This window comes from Meleagris gallopavo, chromosome 3 (genome assembly GCF_905368555.1).
Source record: "Meleagris gallopavo chromosome 3, MGAL_WU_HG_1.1, whole genome shotgun sequence".
Lineage (NCBI taxonomy): Eukaryota > Metazoa > Chordata > Aves > Galliformes > Phasianidae > Meleagris > Meleagris gallopavo.
In genome coordinates, this window is record NC_139406.1 from 86,063,633 (window position 1) to 86,083,483 (window position 19,851).

At 37.0% G+C, this 19,851-nt stretch overlaps 1 protein-coding gene across 3 annotated transcripts in view; it reads right to left on the reverse strand.

Moving 5' to 3' along the window:
• Positions 1-3,434: 3,434 nt before the first annotated feature.
• Positions 3,435-19,851, reverse strand: part of KCNQ3 (potassium voltage-gated channel subfamily Q member 3) — a 193,262-nt gene continuing 176,845 nt past the window's right edge. For 2 of the 3 annotated variants that reach the window (XM_085221699.1, XM_085221697.1), the window contains 6 exons: positions 17,528-17,715; positions 16,537-16,639; positions 13,686-13,817; positions 12,375-12,473; positions 10,503-10,587; positions 3,435-9,594 (listed from right to left, as the gene is read on the reverse strand). In XM_085221699.1, coding sequence (XP_085077825.1) covers positions 8,857-9,594; positions 10,503-10,587; positions 12,375-12,473; positions 13,686-13,817; positions 16,537-16,639; positions 17,528-17,715 — 1,345 coding nt within the window. In that variant the 3' untranslated portion in view covers positions 3,435-8,856. The remainder of the gene's footprint in view (positions 9,595-10,502; positions 10,588-12,374; positions 12,474-13,685; positions 13,818-16,536; positions 16,640-17,527; positions 17,716-19,851) is intronic. The other variant, XM_085221698.1, reaches the window with a different exon arrangement.

The following is a 19,851-nucleotide window of genomic DNA, read 5'->3' on the forward strand; positions in this document are numbered from 1 at the left end:
ATCATTCATGTCAGTTGCCATGTAAATCCATTCGTTTATTGAAGGCTATGCAGGAGTTAACACAAGTTAAATAAATGCTATGAATAAATCCTGTGATTTACCTGTAAGAGAGAAGACTGGGAAGGAGGGAGAAAGCTGAGTGTTGGTGCTTTATCTCCCCATGGGTTGAGAATACAGTGTGAAGGCGATGCACCACTACTTTCTTGCGATTTTTTTTTTTTTAAACAAAGCTCTACAGCATTTCTTTTCATCTGAAGCTACCACTTATTTATTCCTGTCACTAAAACATCTTTCCCATTTAATTTATTTAGAATTGCAAGTGAATTCTGTTCTTTGCAACAGCATTTCTTTAATGTTTTTCCTTGAGGTTTTGCTAAAATTGGTACTAGCACCTCAAAAACACCTGAAAAGAATGATAATCAAACTCTGCAGTCTTAAATTATTCCAGTAAGAATGTTTTATATATTTATGTTCAAAGTAGCTAACACTTTTCACTTGGTTAAGAAAGTCAAGGTTTGCCTGCACCAGGGACATCCAGAATTGCATCAGCTGCAGAGAGCTGTCACTTGTCCCATGGAAGAAGAATTAATAGGAACCTAGGAGCTGGGCACTGCTCCATTCTTCAGCAAAGTCATTGACTTGTTGTGACAAGAAAAGAACAAAGCAGAGGCAGATGAGCTGCCTGAGTGAATACAGCAAAACCTATTTACTGAGATACACTCATTGCATAGTCATGAAAAGAACAAAGATACTGCAGTCATTTTTCTGCAAAGCAAATGTTCCAGCATAAATGTTTCTCTAGAAAAGCAGTGAGCACAATCACTGTTGCACAAAATTCACTGCTCCAGTTCATAAAGAAAAATGGGAGCTACAGGGAATATACTGAATCTCAAAACAGTTCATTTTTGGTGGGCACTGATGGTTTTGCTTCTTTCTTTGCATGGTACATATATCCCATGAGATTGTTAACAACCCACACAGTACCTTGCACAGCTCCTCTGAGGCTTCCAAGGAACACAGTGAACACTTTATATTTGTAAACCTCTAGACTCCTAAGGCTTTGATTAGATACAGAGAATTTACAGCAGTCCAGGACTTAACTTAGAATAGATTTAATCATTTACCCTGTGTTGTAATACGTGTCAGACACGCAGCTGGTCCCTGCAAACCTGCCAAAACATTCACAGCACATCTTACTTGCTTTATTTTTTGTAAGCCTTGGTCTGTGTTCTGCTAATGATTGGTGTATGACGCAAGGAAGAGAAGCTGTGGAGCTGTCCTGATTCCAGTGGACTACCAGCTCCCAGGGCCATCTGCCTGAAAATCTTACTGGAGAGCAACTTCATCAGTCGCAGTCTCTCTCTCTTGTTGGCCAGTGCCATGAGACAAGTATGTGGAAAGAGTGCTGAAATATAAGCTCCCTGCTAAGTGTCTTGAGAAGAAAGGGAAGGATGCATTCAGAGCAGGATGCACTTGGAGAAGTGGAGAAACCACCTTTCCTGACACCATTACTTGGACTGTACTGGATTCATCAGTACTTACCCTTTCTAAATCATTAAGGAGTCTTGGCCTCACTATGTCCAGCCATAGGACAATTATACATAATCACAGCATTCCAATGTATATATAATCAGAGCCTGGATATAAACAGGGCTCTGTCAGAAGATGGATATCATATCTCGTTCCCATTTAAGAATTCATTTTTTAGAAAATCAGTACTAAGGTCTAAGCAAAATCCAGTGATTTGGCAAGCTTGTGCATTTGGGTGACTGCCAAGGCGAAATTTTATTGCAATGTGTTTGTTCAGGTGAATAAAAGATGAGTGGTGCTCCTTTTAAGCCTATGAAATACCCATTTAAATGTAATTATTGTTGCTGCTTTATTTTGCAGAAAGTTTCTCCTGCATTCAGTTCAAACTGAATCCTTCATTGCTAAGTAATGTTAATGCACGGCAATACTGGCTATAAAGGGACGTGAACACACTTGAAATACCTTTTTATTTGCCTTGAGAGAAATGCATAGAATAAAAAAAAGGCTAGTCTTGTACTTTTTCATTGTAGATAACTGAAGAGGTTCACAACACCTCTAGTAGGTTCATTTAAAAAAAAATTTGCTGTCAATCTTCAGAAAATTTGATAGAATTTGTCCATAAGAGACTGGCACTGACCCTATTTAAATTAAACTTTTTTAAGAGGAAACAAACCAAAAAAGCTGAACAAAATAAAACAGAAACAATTGGATGCTGCGGTATTTCAGGATTTTATGAGTTTTACCAGTTTTCAAGGATATAGAAGTCAGACAAGAAATGGAATTAAATGCTGAATATATTTTTACATGCCACAAAAATTAAGTAAATATTTTTAGGTTGCATTTCAAATTTAAGCAGAAAACCAGGATGCTGAAGAAACTTCAAGGGCTTCACCACTCTTATCATAAAAAAACAAACAAACAAACTAACTAACTTTTTTCTTATAGCCAACCTCAATCTCCCTTCATTTGCTTTGAAACCATTTCCTCTTTTCCCATCACAACAAACCCTGCTAAAATGTCTGTCCCCTTCTTTCTTATAGCCTCCTTTAGATACTGAAAGGTTGCTAGCTGGTCTCCCCGGAGCCTTCTCTTCTCCAACCTGAACAGCCCCAGCCTCTTTGTTGTTTCACATTGTTTCATGTTTCATGTGCTCTGTCTTGTTTAGGACATTCAGGACTTCAGCCCTCTCTCTAGCCTGATAGGATGGGATTAAGCTCACCTTTTTTAGCTATCTGAAAGGCATGTGTTTGTCTAGTTGGTCATTTTTAACTCTGTAGCTAAGAAAGATCACATCTGAGAGAGGAAGTCAGGATCATTTGTAACAGGATGGACTAAGCCATCCCCTGGAAAACACTGTTTTCCCTCCATTCATTGCAAAAGAAGTTTAACGAGAATAAAATCTTGCATCTTCAACTGCCTGTTGAACTGTAACATGAGAGTGAAGCCAAGACCACACAGAAATGCAGCAACAAGAACAGAGTTCTGTGGAGTGAACTGCTCACCCAATGCTGCAGCCAGCTGTTAAATTCACTGCCCAACATACAGAGAGCAGATCTGTATCATTACTATGTTCGCTACGTATTTTCTGTGCAACTTCATTGTGTTTTAGCACATTAATGCCTTTCATTTGGATGCATTTTCAATAGTTTTCATTTTCCCACATATCTATGAACATGTGCATACAAGTTGTACAGCCACTAAGCCAAAGAAGTCACACATAATGTGATCTACTGTGCAGTGTATTACAACAGGACTAAGCATAGAAACAAAATAAAACATATTTTTTGCTTTTCCATGCAGTTGTGCATGGAAGGTCTTATACCAGTGTCTTTATCTGAGTGAACATTTGGCACAGTGTTCACCTAATGGATGTTTTAAATGAAAGGAAAAAAAAAAACTCCGCATCATAATTGAAATTTCTATTTATTAATAAGTGGTGCAGTTTTAAAGACAGAACATAAAAAATCAGTTAAGAAGTATTGTTTGCATAATATATTGAAATAAACATATTAAAGTTGTTCAAATATTGGACAGTGCCAGAATATAAATTACACATACAGTTTAAAAATTACAATAAATAATATTATAAAGAGCACTAAAGGCCACTTGTATAAAAGTTGTGTTCCCTTGTCAGCCAGAATTTGAAAAGCATCTTTGTAGCATGGAGAAAAATTCAGTGAGCAAGGCACAAATACTAGTAATAATAAGATGCCATAACTAGAAAACAAAATGCAGTTGGCTATATAACCTTCAGTCTCAGCATATTCTCAGGATGGAGATAGGATCCCGCTTCCAGGATTTTGCTTCACTTCACTTCAGACAGAAGCTGCTAAAAGCTGAATTGGGAAGGATCAAATCTTACAGCCTAAATAATCATAATCAATAGTGATATCCAGGGTCTCAATTCTCATGGTGCCCAACTGCAGACACTTGAAAATGGCCCATTTCTCCTCCTGCACCCCTGAAAATGGTCTTCAAAAGGCAACACCCACGTTCAGTTGAGTATCTCAGAAAGTGATACCATTCCAAATTCGTGAGGCACTGCAGAAAATTGAGGTTTGCTCTTGGCACCTCAAGCTTAATGGAGGAGGCTGTGGGGTGCAAGGAATTAAGATCCAGCTCTTTCTTACATGTTTTGTTCTGAGTGGGACAAACCCAGCTCCTAAAATTTGTGGACCCACAGCAGGGCTGAATTTGCTCCCTAACCTGCATTTTCTGATCATTTTAGGCTCTGATCCTGCAAACTGATTGGGTTGTGATGCTTGCCTAAAGGCAATGAGTCAGCAGCCCTGTGATGTGTGGTTCAGTGATTATTTTGCAGCCTTGCTGGGCCACAATTTGAAGCAGAAAAATATAAAACTGTTTCCACTCTGAACTGTAACAACGCAGCAAAGTTAGAGATAAGAACAGAACAAATACATCCAAAGTCAGTTTAGGGACAGATCCTATCGATCTCTCCATGTGCTTAATTCCTATATATTTTGACAGATCCAAACCAATTAATCCAGTGCAGGGAAAAGCCAAGGACAGCAACCATTACCTGACCAGATTTTTTCTGAAAGTATTTACTTCCTAAATGGAGCATAACATACTTCTACAACTGTGTACTTAGACTAGGCATTCATTTCTGCAATAATTAAATGTTCTTGGTTTGAATCTAAACTGAGGAAGATTGATTGATGATAATGCAACAAAGAGAGGTACTCAATATAAACATACGTACTTCTTCAAAAACTTACAGATAAACTTTATAGTGACAGAAAAATCAGTGTAAAAAAAAAATAGGTAAAAAAAACTATTTCCCAATCAGTGTTTTCCCAAGGAAATTCATAAATAAAGGCAGATTAGGACCTCATGCTGACCCAGTGCATCAGTTTGAGCAGGTTTCTCAGTGACTTCAAGGAGAGCAGAGGAAAGTCCCACACTTCCTAATTAATAAAAACATTTCAAGGCCTGAAATGGATTGTTGATTACTTATAGGAAATAAGAGTCAGCAAAGAGCAGATTCCAGTAAATAGTCTTTAATGCTAACTATATGGAAAGACAATGGAAAGATATGAGTCTAAGAAAACTAACAGCTGTTAAATTGAAATGCCACATATTAATGAAAGATAATGGTAGCAATGGTAATGGGAGGACAATAGGACTGGATGATCTTGTAGGTCCTTTCCAATCTTGTGATTCTATGATTCTATGATAGAATAAATCTGTTATTTGTTCACATTCATTTTTAATACAAAAAGCAGCATAAACTCAGAGGCCACTCTTATCTGAAATTGTGAATGTTTCCTTTTTTCGTGGTAAACCTACTTCAAAATAGAGGCCTCAACTTTTTAAATGCGGGCAGGGTCAACAGCACAGATACTTTATTCTTCAGTGCCCAGTGTCTATGCCAGACACACAAATGGTGTGCCTTGGTTGATGCACTCTCTAGACTCAAACTGAAGTGCAGTCTGATGAAGCTCTTGTGCACATTTCAGATCTGAGATTATCACCAGGCTTCACCTTGTTGGTGACATCTGGACATATTTATGTTGCCAACACTGAGAGCAGAATGAATGCTCACCCTATTTTTAATCTGGATGATGCAGGACAGAGCTGCTGAGCAGAACACCCTTCTGAAGTGACCAGTGGCTGATTTCAATGGAAATTAATTCACTGGGTAAAAAATAATAAGTTTATCAGACCCTCCTTGGCTCTCCCTCCATATCTCTTCTAGAGAATTCAGAGATGTCTGCTGAACAGGGCATTGCTGATCTTGCCATTAGCACTTCTAAAAGGACTTAACTGGCAACTTAATATGTCATTAAATATTTCATGATGTAACTACAGTCACCTGACCCTGTGTTTTTAATCTACGTATGATAAACTGGTGCTTGCAACCCACAGTAAATGCTAACTTAGAGGTGTTCAGCTCCTATGCACACAGAATGTAGCGTAGCCAAAATCCTGCTTTCCTTGGCTGCACTTTAGTATGCAGATAAGACTGATCCAAGCATCTGTCACTCCTTGGATTCTCTCTTGGAATTAATATATCTTTACAATGAGTTGATTTATGGATTTTCAGCCAGACTTAATACTGAGAAAAGATTACCTTTGTATGACCTGGCATGAGAGAGATTAGAAACCTGAACTGAAGAATTGGGAGGCAAATTGGGCAGAGAAGTATGTAACAGCATATTTATGTATAACTGCATAACAAAGACATTCACAAAAAAAAAATTCTCAGATTGCCCTTGCTTGTGGACTGCCTTGATTTTTGATTGTTCAGATCTATAAAACATTTTAAGAAGTGCCAATCTTCACTAAATCAGTGGGAATGCCCAGCACTTGATGCACTAGGAAAATGAAGCAACATCAGAAGAAGTCTAGCAATATTAAGATAAGTTTTCATTCCTTTTCATTCATCTCAGGAGGTCACTGATAAATACTACTGTATTGAAAAGGTTGCAGTAGCTACAATATAGGTGCTTCCAAGAATCATTGATAGTCAAATAATTTTTCTCAACATGCCAAATTACAATGAATTACAATTTTGCAGCTAGTTTTATTCTCATTGATTTTAGCCATGAAACTGCAACAAACAGAGACTGTCTTTCAGATGTACAGCTACTTTGTCAAATAAGTAACTATTAAAATTGTACCTCATTATTGGCCTCAGATCAGCTTCATGGACTCAGCTCAGTCCTCGAAGGCTGTAATTGGCGTGATTTATTTACACAACTAATTAAAAGAATTTCTTCTCCCTGAAGATCTGGCCAAGAGGGCTGTATCATGATTTTAGCTGATGAAACAGATGAAACATTATAGTAAGAAGATCCTATTTTTTTTAGGTAGCTCTTAAGTAAACAGTGAAGATGAAGACAATGCCTGACAATATCTGGAACAGAACAGAAGTTTCCCAGATGGAATGATTATCATGAGATGTCAACAACTCTGAAGAATCAACAAACATAGAGTTGCTGACAAAGTGGGAAAACCCAACAAGGTATCCTCCACCAACAAGGTATGCTCTATCCAGGCCTGTGCAATTCCCAGTTACAGACCTACACAGGATTATCTGTAGGGTATCTCTTCTTGTCCTCTAATTGCATGTGTCAACAATGCTTAGCTGTACAGCCGTGACAGAAAATTCACTTTTTAACATCCTCCCTAGTCATATCCTTATGCCTTCATTGGTGGTAGAGACATTAGATGTCTGGAGAAGCAGAAGTCATTCTGAGCAGGAGGTGGAACAGGAGCTACGGCAGAAGCTGAGCCTTAGATGATGCGGTGGAGGTGAGATCTTCATCCACTGACTGTGGGTGTCTGTGACATGTTTCTTGTACCCTGTGCTCACTGACTGTGCAGATTAGTTTTCAACCTGCTGTAAAGAGTGCATAGCAATTGAAATTGACATCAAATGGATGCTATTTCATGGATACTTGGACTGAGATTCTGCATAGGATATTTGGATAGGCTGTGTTTCACTAGCTGTATAGAAACTGCATTCGCACTGTGGTGGTGAGATCTCAGATTCATTTCTGCCCTGTGCCCAGTGGATTGTATTGTTTTCCTGCTCTCTCTACACAGTTTCCAATTTGCACAGGAATTGTTTGGCTGAGGCCTAAGGAGTAAACTTCTACCTCTGTTGCTCAGGAACAGGACAAAATAATGGTATTTATTTATTTGTACATTGAAGTTAAATATGACTGCCATATATGGATTTGCAGCTGTCCCTTTCAAAAAGAAATTGTAAGCCAGACATGCATCTTCCTGTACTGTGGAGCTCCCAGGGAACAAAACAGTGTTACTCTGCATATCTGAGAAGCATAAAGCACTTCACAAATAATAGTGAATTGAGCCTTACAACCTGTATTTATGTAACTACAACTCCAAATAAACACACTGGCAAACTGAAGAACATTTGTATTATGGAACTTAACACTACATACACTACGCAACTCAGTAAAAGAGTGGAGAGTGGAAACCTGAGCTTCTCTGCAATGAACAACTTTTTTTTTCATTTTACTTTTTTTTTTTTTTTTTTTGGAACAGAGAGAAACCTTGGCACCGTAAGAAACAGATAGACTTAGCAAAAGTTTTTCTACAAAATAGGATTGTAATCATATTTCCAGCAATTTTATAATCACTAGTGGTAATTTTCAAAGTAGTTTGAGGAATTTATGCAGTAATTAAATATCCAAAACTGATCTCATTTGGTGGCTTTCATCACTTTTAATTCTACCCCTAACTTCAATTTAGCATTGTATTTCATAGGTAGTTATATAATAGATCACATGAGAAACATTTAGTTTACAAAACTATTTCAGTAAGGTCATTTACTTTGACAGCTTTTTCCCTGCTTTGAATATTATATGCTTTTGGCTAGATAGGATAGAGATTGAGTTATTTATATTGGATAATGGATTCAGATTTTTTATTTCCACAAAAGGATAGTGCTCCTGAAACTAATTTGACTTTGCTGCTCTGTTTACAAAGTGTAGCAAGGACCATATCTTGGCTGTTACCAATCCACCATTGTTGGTTGTATTGAAGAATATCAGATAGATATGTATCACAGAAGAAATCAGCTGTACCATTTATATAGGGTAAAGTCATGCAAACCATGCTCAAAACTAAGCTCCTTAGTTTTGGTAGCATGAAAAAAACTGCATTAGTAAATTGTATGAAATGGTGCAGAATGACTACCACTAATATCACATGCATCTTATGCAGCCATTGGTGTTTTGAACTAGTAAGCTTTGGGTGCAGAGTAAGTGAGATATACAAAGTATGCTTACATTACACGGAGAAGTCAGCCAGTGACTACCCCCCCACGCACTTCTAAACTGGCTTATTTGAAGGGGTCCATATTGAATCTGAAATTCCATCCCCTGTTGAAGACAAAGGCATGGAGCCACTTGGTGTAAAAGGGTCGGTGTCTGTGTCTGTTTCCCCCTCTGCTAGGTAGCGTTTCTCTCTCATCCACGCAGATCCCCCATTGGGGCCAAATGGGAAATCATCTCTGTCTTGGGAGATACTGAAGCCACTTGGGGAGCGCTCAAGTTCCTCATGGTTGACTGAGAGAAGGGACAATGGGGTATCGCTGTCTCTTGTCAAGCTCCTTCTCTGCCTTGGAGACACTTTATCTGAGTAAGGACTTCGCATGTCTCCTTGGGAATGGTAGCTAACTTGGGAGTCCATTAATGTAAATATAGGCAGAACAGTTGGCCTTTCTGCATATGATGTTGAGGAAGGTGTGGCTTGCAGTTTGCCAGAGTTTTGCCCACCTGTTGAAAGAGGCTGTGAATGAGTCATGTGACCATGTGCTGAGAAACCGTAAGGGCTGACTTTGTTGACTGGAACTTGCTGGAAGTTGTAAGGAGTTTCATGAGTACACTGATCAGTGTATTTGTAGATTACTGTTTTTAATTCAGAATACTTGTTTTCTTCTCTCTTTTCCTTTGCAGGAGAAGCAGTTTCTTTCAATGGACTTATCTCAGCAACTTGTATTTGCAACTGTTCCATATGATGCATATGCATATCAACAAGAAAATCCAATTTCTTCCCCATGTCATTCACCTGAAAAATACCAGTTTTACCATATCATTTCAAGTCAGTTCTTTCATGAAACAGCCAATGCTTCCATAGGTGCACTACCCCCATTGTGTTGTCACCTTTATTGGTCAAGAAGACAACTATAAGATAATCATGACTTTGCCTTGGACGCTGGACTGCAGTGGATGCCAAGTCATCCACTAATTGCCTCAAATTAAGATCAGTCATTATGAACTGTGTCAAATATTTCTTTTTAGCATTGCTGCATATTTGGCAATCCACTATTCAATGACACTTTACAGCATTATGTCCAAAGTCTTGATAGCATACAGTAAAAAGATATTACCAAAATGTGACAGATGAAGTTACCTTTGCATACAAATCTACTAACTCTTAACAGTCCCACAACATCAGGGTTATGTATCAGTACTACTTTCCTTTGTCTTTGATAGTATGTTGTGCCTGATTGTTTACATTCCATGATAGGAGTTGACATGAGTCAGTGCTATTTGGCTCTATCTTAGTTATTTTAAAAATAAGAGTATCGTTAAGCAAGAGGCTAGTATGCATAAAGAGGGCTCAAAATACCTGAGTAAGCAATCCTTTTAAGCATCAAACCCTCCAAAAGATGGGTGTACTCATGGCAAAATAGCCTGTATAGATTGGAGCTTAAAGGTATGAAAAAGTCTCACCTAAACCATATTGTTATGGTTTGCCACCATACATAATTATATTCATTAAACAGGTCTCAAAATGCATACTTCCCAATTAATTAAATTATTTAACAGAAAACTGATCACATAATTCTGTGATCATTAGTGCAAGACCTGTATGAGTCTTGATCTTCAACAGTACAAATCTGCGTAGGTCAGACAAAGAATCATATAGAATTCATATCAACTTATTCTCCATCTGGTTGTGAAATTACATACCTGTCGTTCAACTTTAACAAATTTGCCCATCATACTTTGGTCTTCAGTATCTACTGTAGATGCTTTGGCTACATATGGATCATTTCTATAAAGAATTAATATCTTTGTTAGCATTCTATTTTTCTTTGCATCACAATAAGTATTTTATATACGAAAACTTAAATGTCATCTTGCTGGTATATCAATATAGCTTCTTGAAGCCCCACTGAAGAAAAGATTGGACAAACAGGATAAAAAGATCACTGTATACAATTTCAATGAATTTCTAAAGAATGAACTCCTTATCTTGAGATTAAAATTATATTGTTTTCAATATAATTTTATAGAGATCAAGGCAAAACAAATGTAAACCAAAAAAGCTCAAAATGGAAATGAAATTAGTTTCAGACTTGGTGGAATAATTCTAGATTTGTGAAAAATGTTGAGGTAGGGGATAACAGGGCTACAGATGTCATACAGCACTATTTTGAAGTCTAATTATTTCCAATTGTTGTGTTTAAAGACTTTGAATATGAGTTTCATGGTTGTTTTTCATTCTCCATTCCATTAACGCAAATAGCAAATGTCAGAGAGTGGAAAAGCAGAGACAACATGGTCTGGAGATTTAACATAGATTTCTGAATAAATTTTCTGCTACGTAATAAACCCCTAGGCTTTACTCAGAGTGTATTAAGAGTCAGACCTTTGCAACCTACTGTAGGGAACCTGCTTTAGCAGGGAGGTTGGACTTGATCTCCAGAGGTCCCTTCCAATCTTACAATTCTGTGATTCTGTGTAATTTCCTACTGCTCACACATCACATAGAATAAAGTGGTAAGAAGATGATCACTGCTCAAATAAGGAACCCTAATTTACAACACTGAAAGATCTGAAACAGTGATTGTTGACATAAATCTTTACCTAAAGAGTTCCAAATAAACTTCAAAGAAACCCATGTCTTTCCATAATCTATGGCAAAATCTAAAGAACATAACTTGGAAAAGATATTCCCTGAAACTTTTGTTTTAACAAATTCAGCTCTTGTCCTCCCTTTCTGATGAAATTCACGGCTGTGAATAATATCTTAAAGCAGAAGCTATAACCAAAACATGTCAAATTTTGTAGGTTGGATTACTACGGACAGGGCTCATGCAAATTTTGCAATCTGCTTTGTTTCCCAAATGATCATTGCTTCTTTCATATGTGTAGGGCTCTGTCTTTGTATTTACATATTTTCAGATTTTTTACTGCGTGGGATAAACCAGATAAAGCCAAGTTAATTTATTTTCTGTAAGATTACTTTTGTCCTGAGAATCTGTAACAGCTTTGGGGACAGACTGTTGATAGTTTTTTGTGGTTCTTCATGGGCATTTAGTGACAGATTGATAGATGCAAATAACAGAAAAGTGTCATTTATTATAGAATTATTGCTACCAGGATCGCTGCAATACAATACAATACAATATGTAATTTTCACACCCAGAAACCTGTTCTTGCAATTCATTTTCAGTGACTCCTTCTAATCATTGATTTTAAAGCAGAATTGTTGAAATTCTGTGCTTGCATTTTGGTGGGGATTATAATAAAACTGTTTTTCACTTCTAGATGATAACTGGCTTACTTAAAACTGCTGGCAATTTCTTAGAAGTTTTTAAGAATTCATTGCATTCATTGAATGCTAAACATTCAGTACTTTAGCAATTGTATGTTCATGTTTCATATAAAATCATATTTACAAATCATAGAGAAGCTGAGCCAGGCAATTAAGAAGCCAGTAAGATTAGATTTCCATTATACATTGTACACATTATACACATGAAGTGCATGCTTTGTGGTATGAGTGAACAGTATATTCTTGTTTTGGTCTGTGCAAAATACTAAGAATAATTTCACCTGGGAGACTGTTGTGAAGGGTAAGAAAAAGCTCCTCCCTTTTGGGATTTCTTATGCTTGGGAGTAGATGGAGGTCCAGGTGTAAAAATCATATCTACTCTGAAAAAAAAAAGAAGAGTGCGACTGCATAAGACCACCTCTAAATGCTAACATAGATAAGATGTTAGAACATGAAAGAAACTACTATGCATCTCTGCAGCACACAGTAGCAAAGACTCAAAAAGTAGTTTTGAAATTAGAGCTTTAAAAAGTCAGTACTAAACTTGAAAAAGCAAACTAGATATTTCCTAGGCACTAAAGTACTGCTGGACTATCCATCAATGCCCCATCAAACTCCTTTGGCAGTTCTGAGACACCGTAAGCTGTACTCACACAGTTTTGTCTGGAAATAGCAAATGGAGATTTAGTCAACTCAGAGGTGAAAGTTTTGGAGAAAGTAAGGAATATTCATCTGACCGAATCTGGTTTAAGGAGGAATGAGCTGTGTCACAAACACCGTTGTTTACATTGACTAGCTCTCCATTAACTCTGAGAGGAATCTCACAAGACTTAACCTCCACAACTGGTGTCTCTTTACACTGCTGAGCTGAACATCACAGAGCTGAGGCTGTGCTGTGATTTTAGCCTAGGCTCACCGGGGATGAGTCTTCACCCCACAGAGCACTGCCATAAATACTATGTGAGACAGGCATAATCATATCAGCACCTCTGCAAATACCAGCAGTTAAGCATCTGGGAGAGATCCCCTGCTGCTGAAAATTCACGCAATAGCTCAGTTTAAGTTAGAGGAATGACCTCCAGCACAGGGTCTGTAGACCATGCTGCAGACACAGATTTCTGAGATCATGAGCTCTCCTCAACTTTCCAAGCTCAAAAAATATTTTCATTTATATCAATTTACACTTGAAAAGATTTAAAACCTTTTGCGCTAATGTGTTTTTGCACTTGTATTAGATATTTCACTGCACAGTTCAACAGATAAACAAGCCCAAAGGAAAACTCTGTGTAGTGCAACTACAGCTTTTATTGATCATCTGCAAAAAGGGGAGAAGGGGAAAATTTCACTATAATCAAGTGAGCCAGTAGCCAAGAAAATTTTTGATTACTGCATTCTACACGTGAGCAGTGCTCACTTCTGCTGCAGCTACCCCAGCTAGCTGCTCACTCACCTTTACTTTTTTGGGGAAGAGGCTTTCTGATAGAACACCTACGCTGATCAGAGAGCTTCTGGGTGGCCTTGTACACATATAGACCAACTAAACTTTTTCCAGCACAGTTCTACATTTTCCCCACTTCCCGGAGGATTCTTACCTTGCCTGAAGATACTTTATTCTGGAAAGCATATCAAGATGCCCTGCTGAGTATTGCTCTATCACATCCTTTACATCATAAGGCCTCAAAGTCTCCTTGAATTTTTTTTTATAGAGACGAAACTGTAGTATTCTGTGTAATAAAAGAAAACATTACTCAGCTTCTGTATAAATTCCAAAATGATCAATTGAATCTTCATTGAATATTTGGTAAAGACTCTGGATGTTGGGAAATCAATCATGTTATTTACATTCAAGGCAATAATAAGCAGAGAATGCCTAATGTCATACCATGCTTGAAAACAGCTGGCTTTTTATAACTGATAGAATAGATTTTCCATAAAATAGTTATATACACGTCTTTTTCAGTATTATCTTTGTAACTAGAAATGGTTCAAAGCAATACATTCAGATGGGGAACTCAAAGATCACAAATAACAGGAGATTTTGAAGCTGAAGGCATGGTTCAACTTAATATGAAACTAGTTTACAGTATATACAGTGCTGAATCATTATCAGCTTGGTTTTCATTTTGCACCTGGGAAAGTTTTGGAGAGGAAATGCTAATTCATTAGGAATGTGAAAGTTTAGTAGTCAGCAACTGAATTTGTAGATAAAAGGAGAAAGTGTTAGAAATACCTAAAGTGTCCTTGAAAAATTATCAGTGTAACATTATTGTTATAGCTGTGGCATTGTTATTATTATGTGGCATCATTATTATCATTACTATTAGTAGTGGTAGTATTAAATATCCTAGTAATAATAGAATCATAGAATCATGCTGACAAGAGAGCTTGAAAACTGCTTTACATCCTTTTTTAAAATACTTTCCTGCTTATTCATCTGTTCACACTTGTATCGTGGAAGGTTAAACAAATAAGTAATAAACATAAGAATGAAATATCGTTTAACTTCTAAAATCTTAACTTTTTAGACTTGAAATCTAACTATTTAACTCTGTTACTTGTAAATCTTTCAGTATTTGAGTTTTCAAAACTTGAAACTTGATTATTTAGCCAAAATATGTATGATAACACCCAAACTGTATTTAAAATAGGAAACCCACTGTTAGTGATTTCAGTTTAAATTCTTGATTATGACTCTGGAAACCCATTAAGAGGTTTTGGCTGAATGAATTGCCTTCTATTAGCCTTCAAGGTCTGGATAAACTGTATAAGGGGAAAAAAGGGGAGGAAAAAAATCTTGACTTATGATTGAGTTTAAAGGAAAATTAGATGAAATCAATTAGATTTGCACAGGATATGGGAGAGGAAGCTTTGTAAAAATAATGACAACATGCCTTACAGAAGTGTACAAAATAGGGCAGATGTAAAGCCTGCGTTTGAAACCAAGCAGGTATCAGGAGGAAAAAAAGGGGGAAATTATAGAGGGAGCAAGGATGGAGAAGCTTACAGCAGGATGGAAGCAGTATTAATTTTTATTTTATTTGTATATATTAGTCAAATAAATCAGTTTTGGGTTATTGATAAAAACGATAAAATGAAAACAGACATCATACTCATACAGAAGAAAATAAAGTATTGAGTTCAGAGCACTAAATTGTTATGGAAGTTCTGATGAGAGCAAACTGGACTTACAGACAATTGCATTTTGTGAAAGAAATAACATCTGTATACTATTTTCCTTTCTCAGCCATTGCCTGGTTATTAAAAATTAAGTTCATTGTGGAGGTGAAAAAGATGAATCCTGTATAGGTCTTTAGCTATAATCTACCAACACAAGTTGTTATAGCATCCATAAGTTAAAAAAAAAAAAAAAAAAAAAAAGCTTTTCTGAAGTCATTAATTAAGATACTGTAAATGTATGGTCTCTAATAATGCAGGTCTTACTCTGTGATACCATCAACTGAAAATGCAAAGTAAGACCTTTCATCACTTAGTAATTGACTAGAAGTTATTCTACACTGTAACGGGACGATTGTGGATTGACTGAGAGCTTTGGTATGAACTGGGAATACATACAATCATAATCAGTAACAATGGGACATCTACCCCATACACCTGAAATTGATTTATGAGCCCTTCTAGATTTAGAGTATATAATCATCTTCTTTGAATCTTTCTAAAGAACATAGTAATTGGGGCACTCCAGACATTTTTCAACTTTACATTTTTCAGCTAGATGTAGTAACTGCCTAGTCCAAGATTTAACAACTACTAGAATAAATAAATAAATAAATAAATAATGAAATGCAATGAAAGCAGAATATTTTCCTTGAGAAAATTATGGGGAAAGAGTAAAAAAAATTGAGTGTAGAGGTAACAGAGTACAATGAACTAATTTCATGTTTTTGACATGCTAAACACACTATCAATCCTTACTAGTATTTTTAGCCTCAGGGAATATTTCATGTGATGCAAAACTAGAAATGACACAAGCCATGGGCTGAAAGACTGATCAAATGGAGATCTCAGTGTCTACTAATCCATGACAGATAACAAAATATATTGCAGACTCATACAAATATAAATAAAGAATATTTGTGTCAGTTGAGGATTTGTTGCTAAACTAAAATTTCAGCTTTACATGAATGTTACATTAAGTTGAGCAGGATACTATAATTATAGTATATTTTAATGATAAGGTGTATAATATTTTGTTTCATAATAAATATGTTTGTGGATGGTCTTGAAAAAAATGGCCTGATAAATGTTACTATAAAACATTTTCCTTTCTGCGTATTTTAAAAGAGGACGTTGAAAAGGATTTGCCTGATGTTTTTCAGTTATCTGCAGTTTCCAGTCTATTGCATTCATAAAAATAAAAACAGCAACAAGAGATTTCTTGAAGCACAAACACTCAAAAATTGTGCAGAGGTTAAGGACATTTACCTGACAGCTCTGATGGCTGTCTTGAATGTGGGAATCATATCTTCCATGAGGAAGTCACTACTGTCGCCTCTCTCTTCTCCCCCAGGTTCCCCTGTTCCTGCATCTGCAAGGTAGGTCACAAAAAGTTGTGTGAACATCTGCCAACACAAGTGTAATTTAGTAAAAGAACATCTTTCGCAGGTTTCTCTTACTCTAGTCAGCTTTTGAAAGAGATTTCATAATCCTGCTGGGATAGAACTTCTATAGAAGATACAGGTCAAATATTCCCATTTCCACATCTCTGATCTCATGTAATTTCAGGGGAAGGATAATCAAGTACCCAGAGAGGACACCCAAACTATATCCATGGTAGTATGGATGTATGTTCTGAGGCCAGCTGGCACAAAAAAGGAAAAACTGCCATTGAGAAAACATGCCAACACAACAGACAACAACAGAAAAATGTGTGGAGGGAAGCAGAGGAAAAACATCCTGTCTTATTGCACAGACACCCATAAAAGGAAATGCTAGGGGGTAGCTTTCATAGGGAGAGTGGGAGGGAAACATCACTCTATAAAACAAGGTATAAAGGGTTTGCAGTGAGTAGATATTTATGGGATACCTGGTCACAGGTCTGGATGCAGTCCTGCTGGGAGCTGCCTTAGCATATAATCCCTGTTAATAAGCACAGCCATGATAGCATTGCTTTTGGGGGGATACAGATTCACTGCCCAATGTGCCCTATTGTCCCAGTTCAAGTAGGTTGATTACATCACTGGCCAAATCCAATATCAATTGCTGTTTTTTGGAGGACCATTGCCTTATTTCAAGCACTGTGTTGCCTGGACACCAGCATTTGTTTCCCGGAGCTTCCCCAAATGTGCCACATAAAACCAGGAGATGGCAATGCTTGTTCCAGAAAGTTGAAAACCTTGAACAGAAGATGCAGAGGAAGAAAGTAAAATGGGGAGAAAAGGGGATGGATAGAAAGAAATCCACACAGATGGGCTACCTTCTGAGCTTTGCCAAAAAGCGTACGCTTTCATTCGGAATGCAGTGCGAAAACGCTCCTTATTATTCAAGACAACATTCTTAGGCTCTTTTGAAGGACTTTCTTCAATGGCATCTACATTCAGAGGGGTAAATAGCTTTCCTTTAGTATTGGTACCACGAACCCGATCCAAGAGACCCAGCTTTTGGCTACAAAATAAGCAAAAGTAATCATTTTCCTCCATTGTACACTTTAAACTTGTTTTCATGATACTTTAAATATAGAAGAGGCTAAATAAATGTTTTGTACACAAGGACACTGCTGGGGCTACCATAATACATCAATGTCTTTGCAAACAACAGCAAAGCTCTACATATAATTAGCTGATTTTTATGAGAATTTTTTTATTGTATCAATGTTGAAAATGTTACCAGAGGGTCTTACTATCCTCTTTATGTAATACATCACAATGCTTCAGCTCCAGCACCACGTCTGAAGCATTAGATTTTTTATTAAGAAAAGAACATTATTACTTAGTCAGTTATATTATCTAAAGGCAAGGATGCTTGGCCTTCCCTCATCAGTGCTTTCTTGAACTACTGCACCTACAGCAGACTATTAAATGAATAAGTCATGCGCATAGTTGAAAGGAGAAGAAAGGTCAAATGTGCCGTGAATCAAATAAATTATCAGCAAGACACTGGAAAGGCATTGCCAAGCAATTACTTGCTACCTGGTAGGACAGGTCACCCAGTTCTCTCCATGATTCAATTTCAGTAATTTCTCATTATTCTAGAAATTTAAGTGTTCTATTCAAATTGTGGTAAAATGACTTATTTTGTTGCTCTGATGATACCTTGCATTGTCCTCTTTCAGAATAATGTACCAGATATTGTCACATCAATGACAACGTATAGCTAGAATTGCATCTACCTGCCATCTTACTGGCATCAGTAACGCTTCTCATAGCCTAATGACCATAACAGTCTTAAAAGTAATTAGCAATACCACTGAAAACAGCAGAATAAAAGAATTTGCTACTTAGTGTATCAACTTAAATATGCTCTGAACAATTTGAAGGTGTAAACGTTTGATTTTCTTGTTTGTTTTGCTGCTAAAAATATATTGTTTTGAATATTTGATAAAAAATGTTAATGTGGGGCTAAATCATGAGAAGAAAGCCTGCCCCTTACTCCAATCCAACAGTGAAATGGGGGACAGCTCTGGAAAGAGGTGAATTGTGTGCATGTGTTCAAGAGGAAAATCTGTATGGGAAAGGGCAAGAGGGTTCAGTGAAGTAGAGAAAAAAATACAGCAGCTGACAAGTTTATGAGAGCCACAGGCGGGAGCAAAGCTGAAGGAAAAACTGATGGCCAGGATAATGAGATGTTATTGGCATTCAGAGAGGTGTTTGTGCACATTGTTCAGCTGAAGCCACTGAACATGCTGGTGTGGAAGAGAAAGGATGGAGAGGGTCCACCAAGGACATAGTGGTCAGAGCTAGTTACTTCTCTGCAGATGTTGTGATTGGAGAATCTCACTCACAGGACTACTTATTCTCTGTTTAAGGAGTTATCATCTTGGTCAGATGGATTTTTTTATGTTTTCTAGCAATGTTTGTGGAAGCTGTGGATCTCTGGTATCAACAATACACCTCTTTGACAGAAGAAGCTATTTCCACCTCAGAGCTCTGCCTGTGGCAGTATTCCATCGCAGCAGAAGTTTTTGGAATAATGTTCTTAAAATAGCAATTTAATAGATTTAAAGAAACAGCAGTTTTCATAGGAGTGCTGACTCTAGTACGAATACTGCAACTTACAGCATACAAAGTTCCTAATTTATTTGAGCACTGCAGGTTACAGTTGTTCCAATTATGGTTTTTTTTTTTTTTTTTTTTTTGTTTGTTTGTTTGTTTGTTTTCCAATATGAATTACTGGAGCCCTCATCTTTACTATCAGATTTGTATTAATAATTCTTTTGACCCAAAAGGGAGAGCTGAACAAGATGATCTCCAGAGATCTCTTCTAACTCCTGTAATTCTTTGATTCTGTGAAACATCCCTGTCTCAAAAGACTGAAGTACAAACATTTTTGTAGAATGTTTTCTCAGACTTTCTGAATTTTGTTGTTGACAATATTGCAATACTTATGAATGCAATTTCTGCTGCCTATTAAATTCAGACGTGTACATCAAGTGTATAGGTGTGTGCAAGTGTGGAAGTGGCAACATTAAGAAGGACTTGCGTGAGTATGGAAATGCACAGCTAGTCCTGATGTATCAGCAGTGCCTGGCCTGAAGTCAATGATTTGAGGAGATAAAAGTACAGATCTGAGAGAAGAATTAGA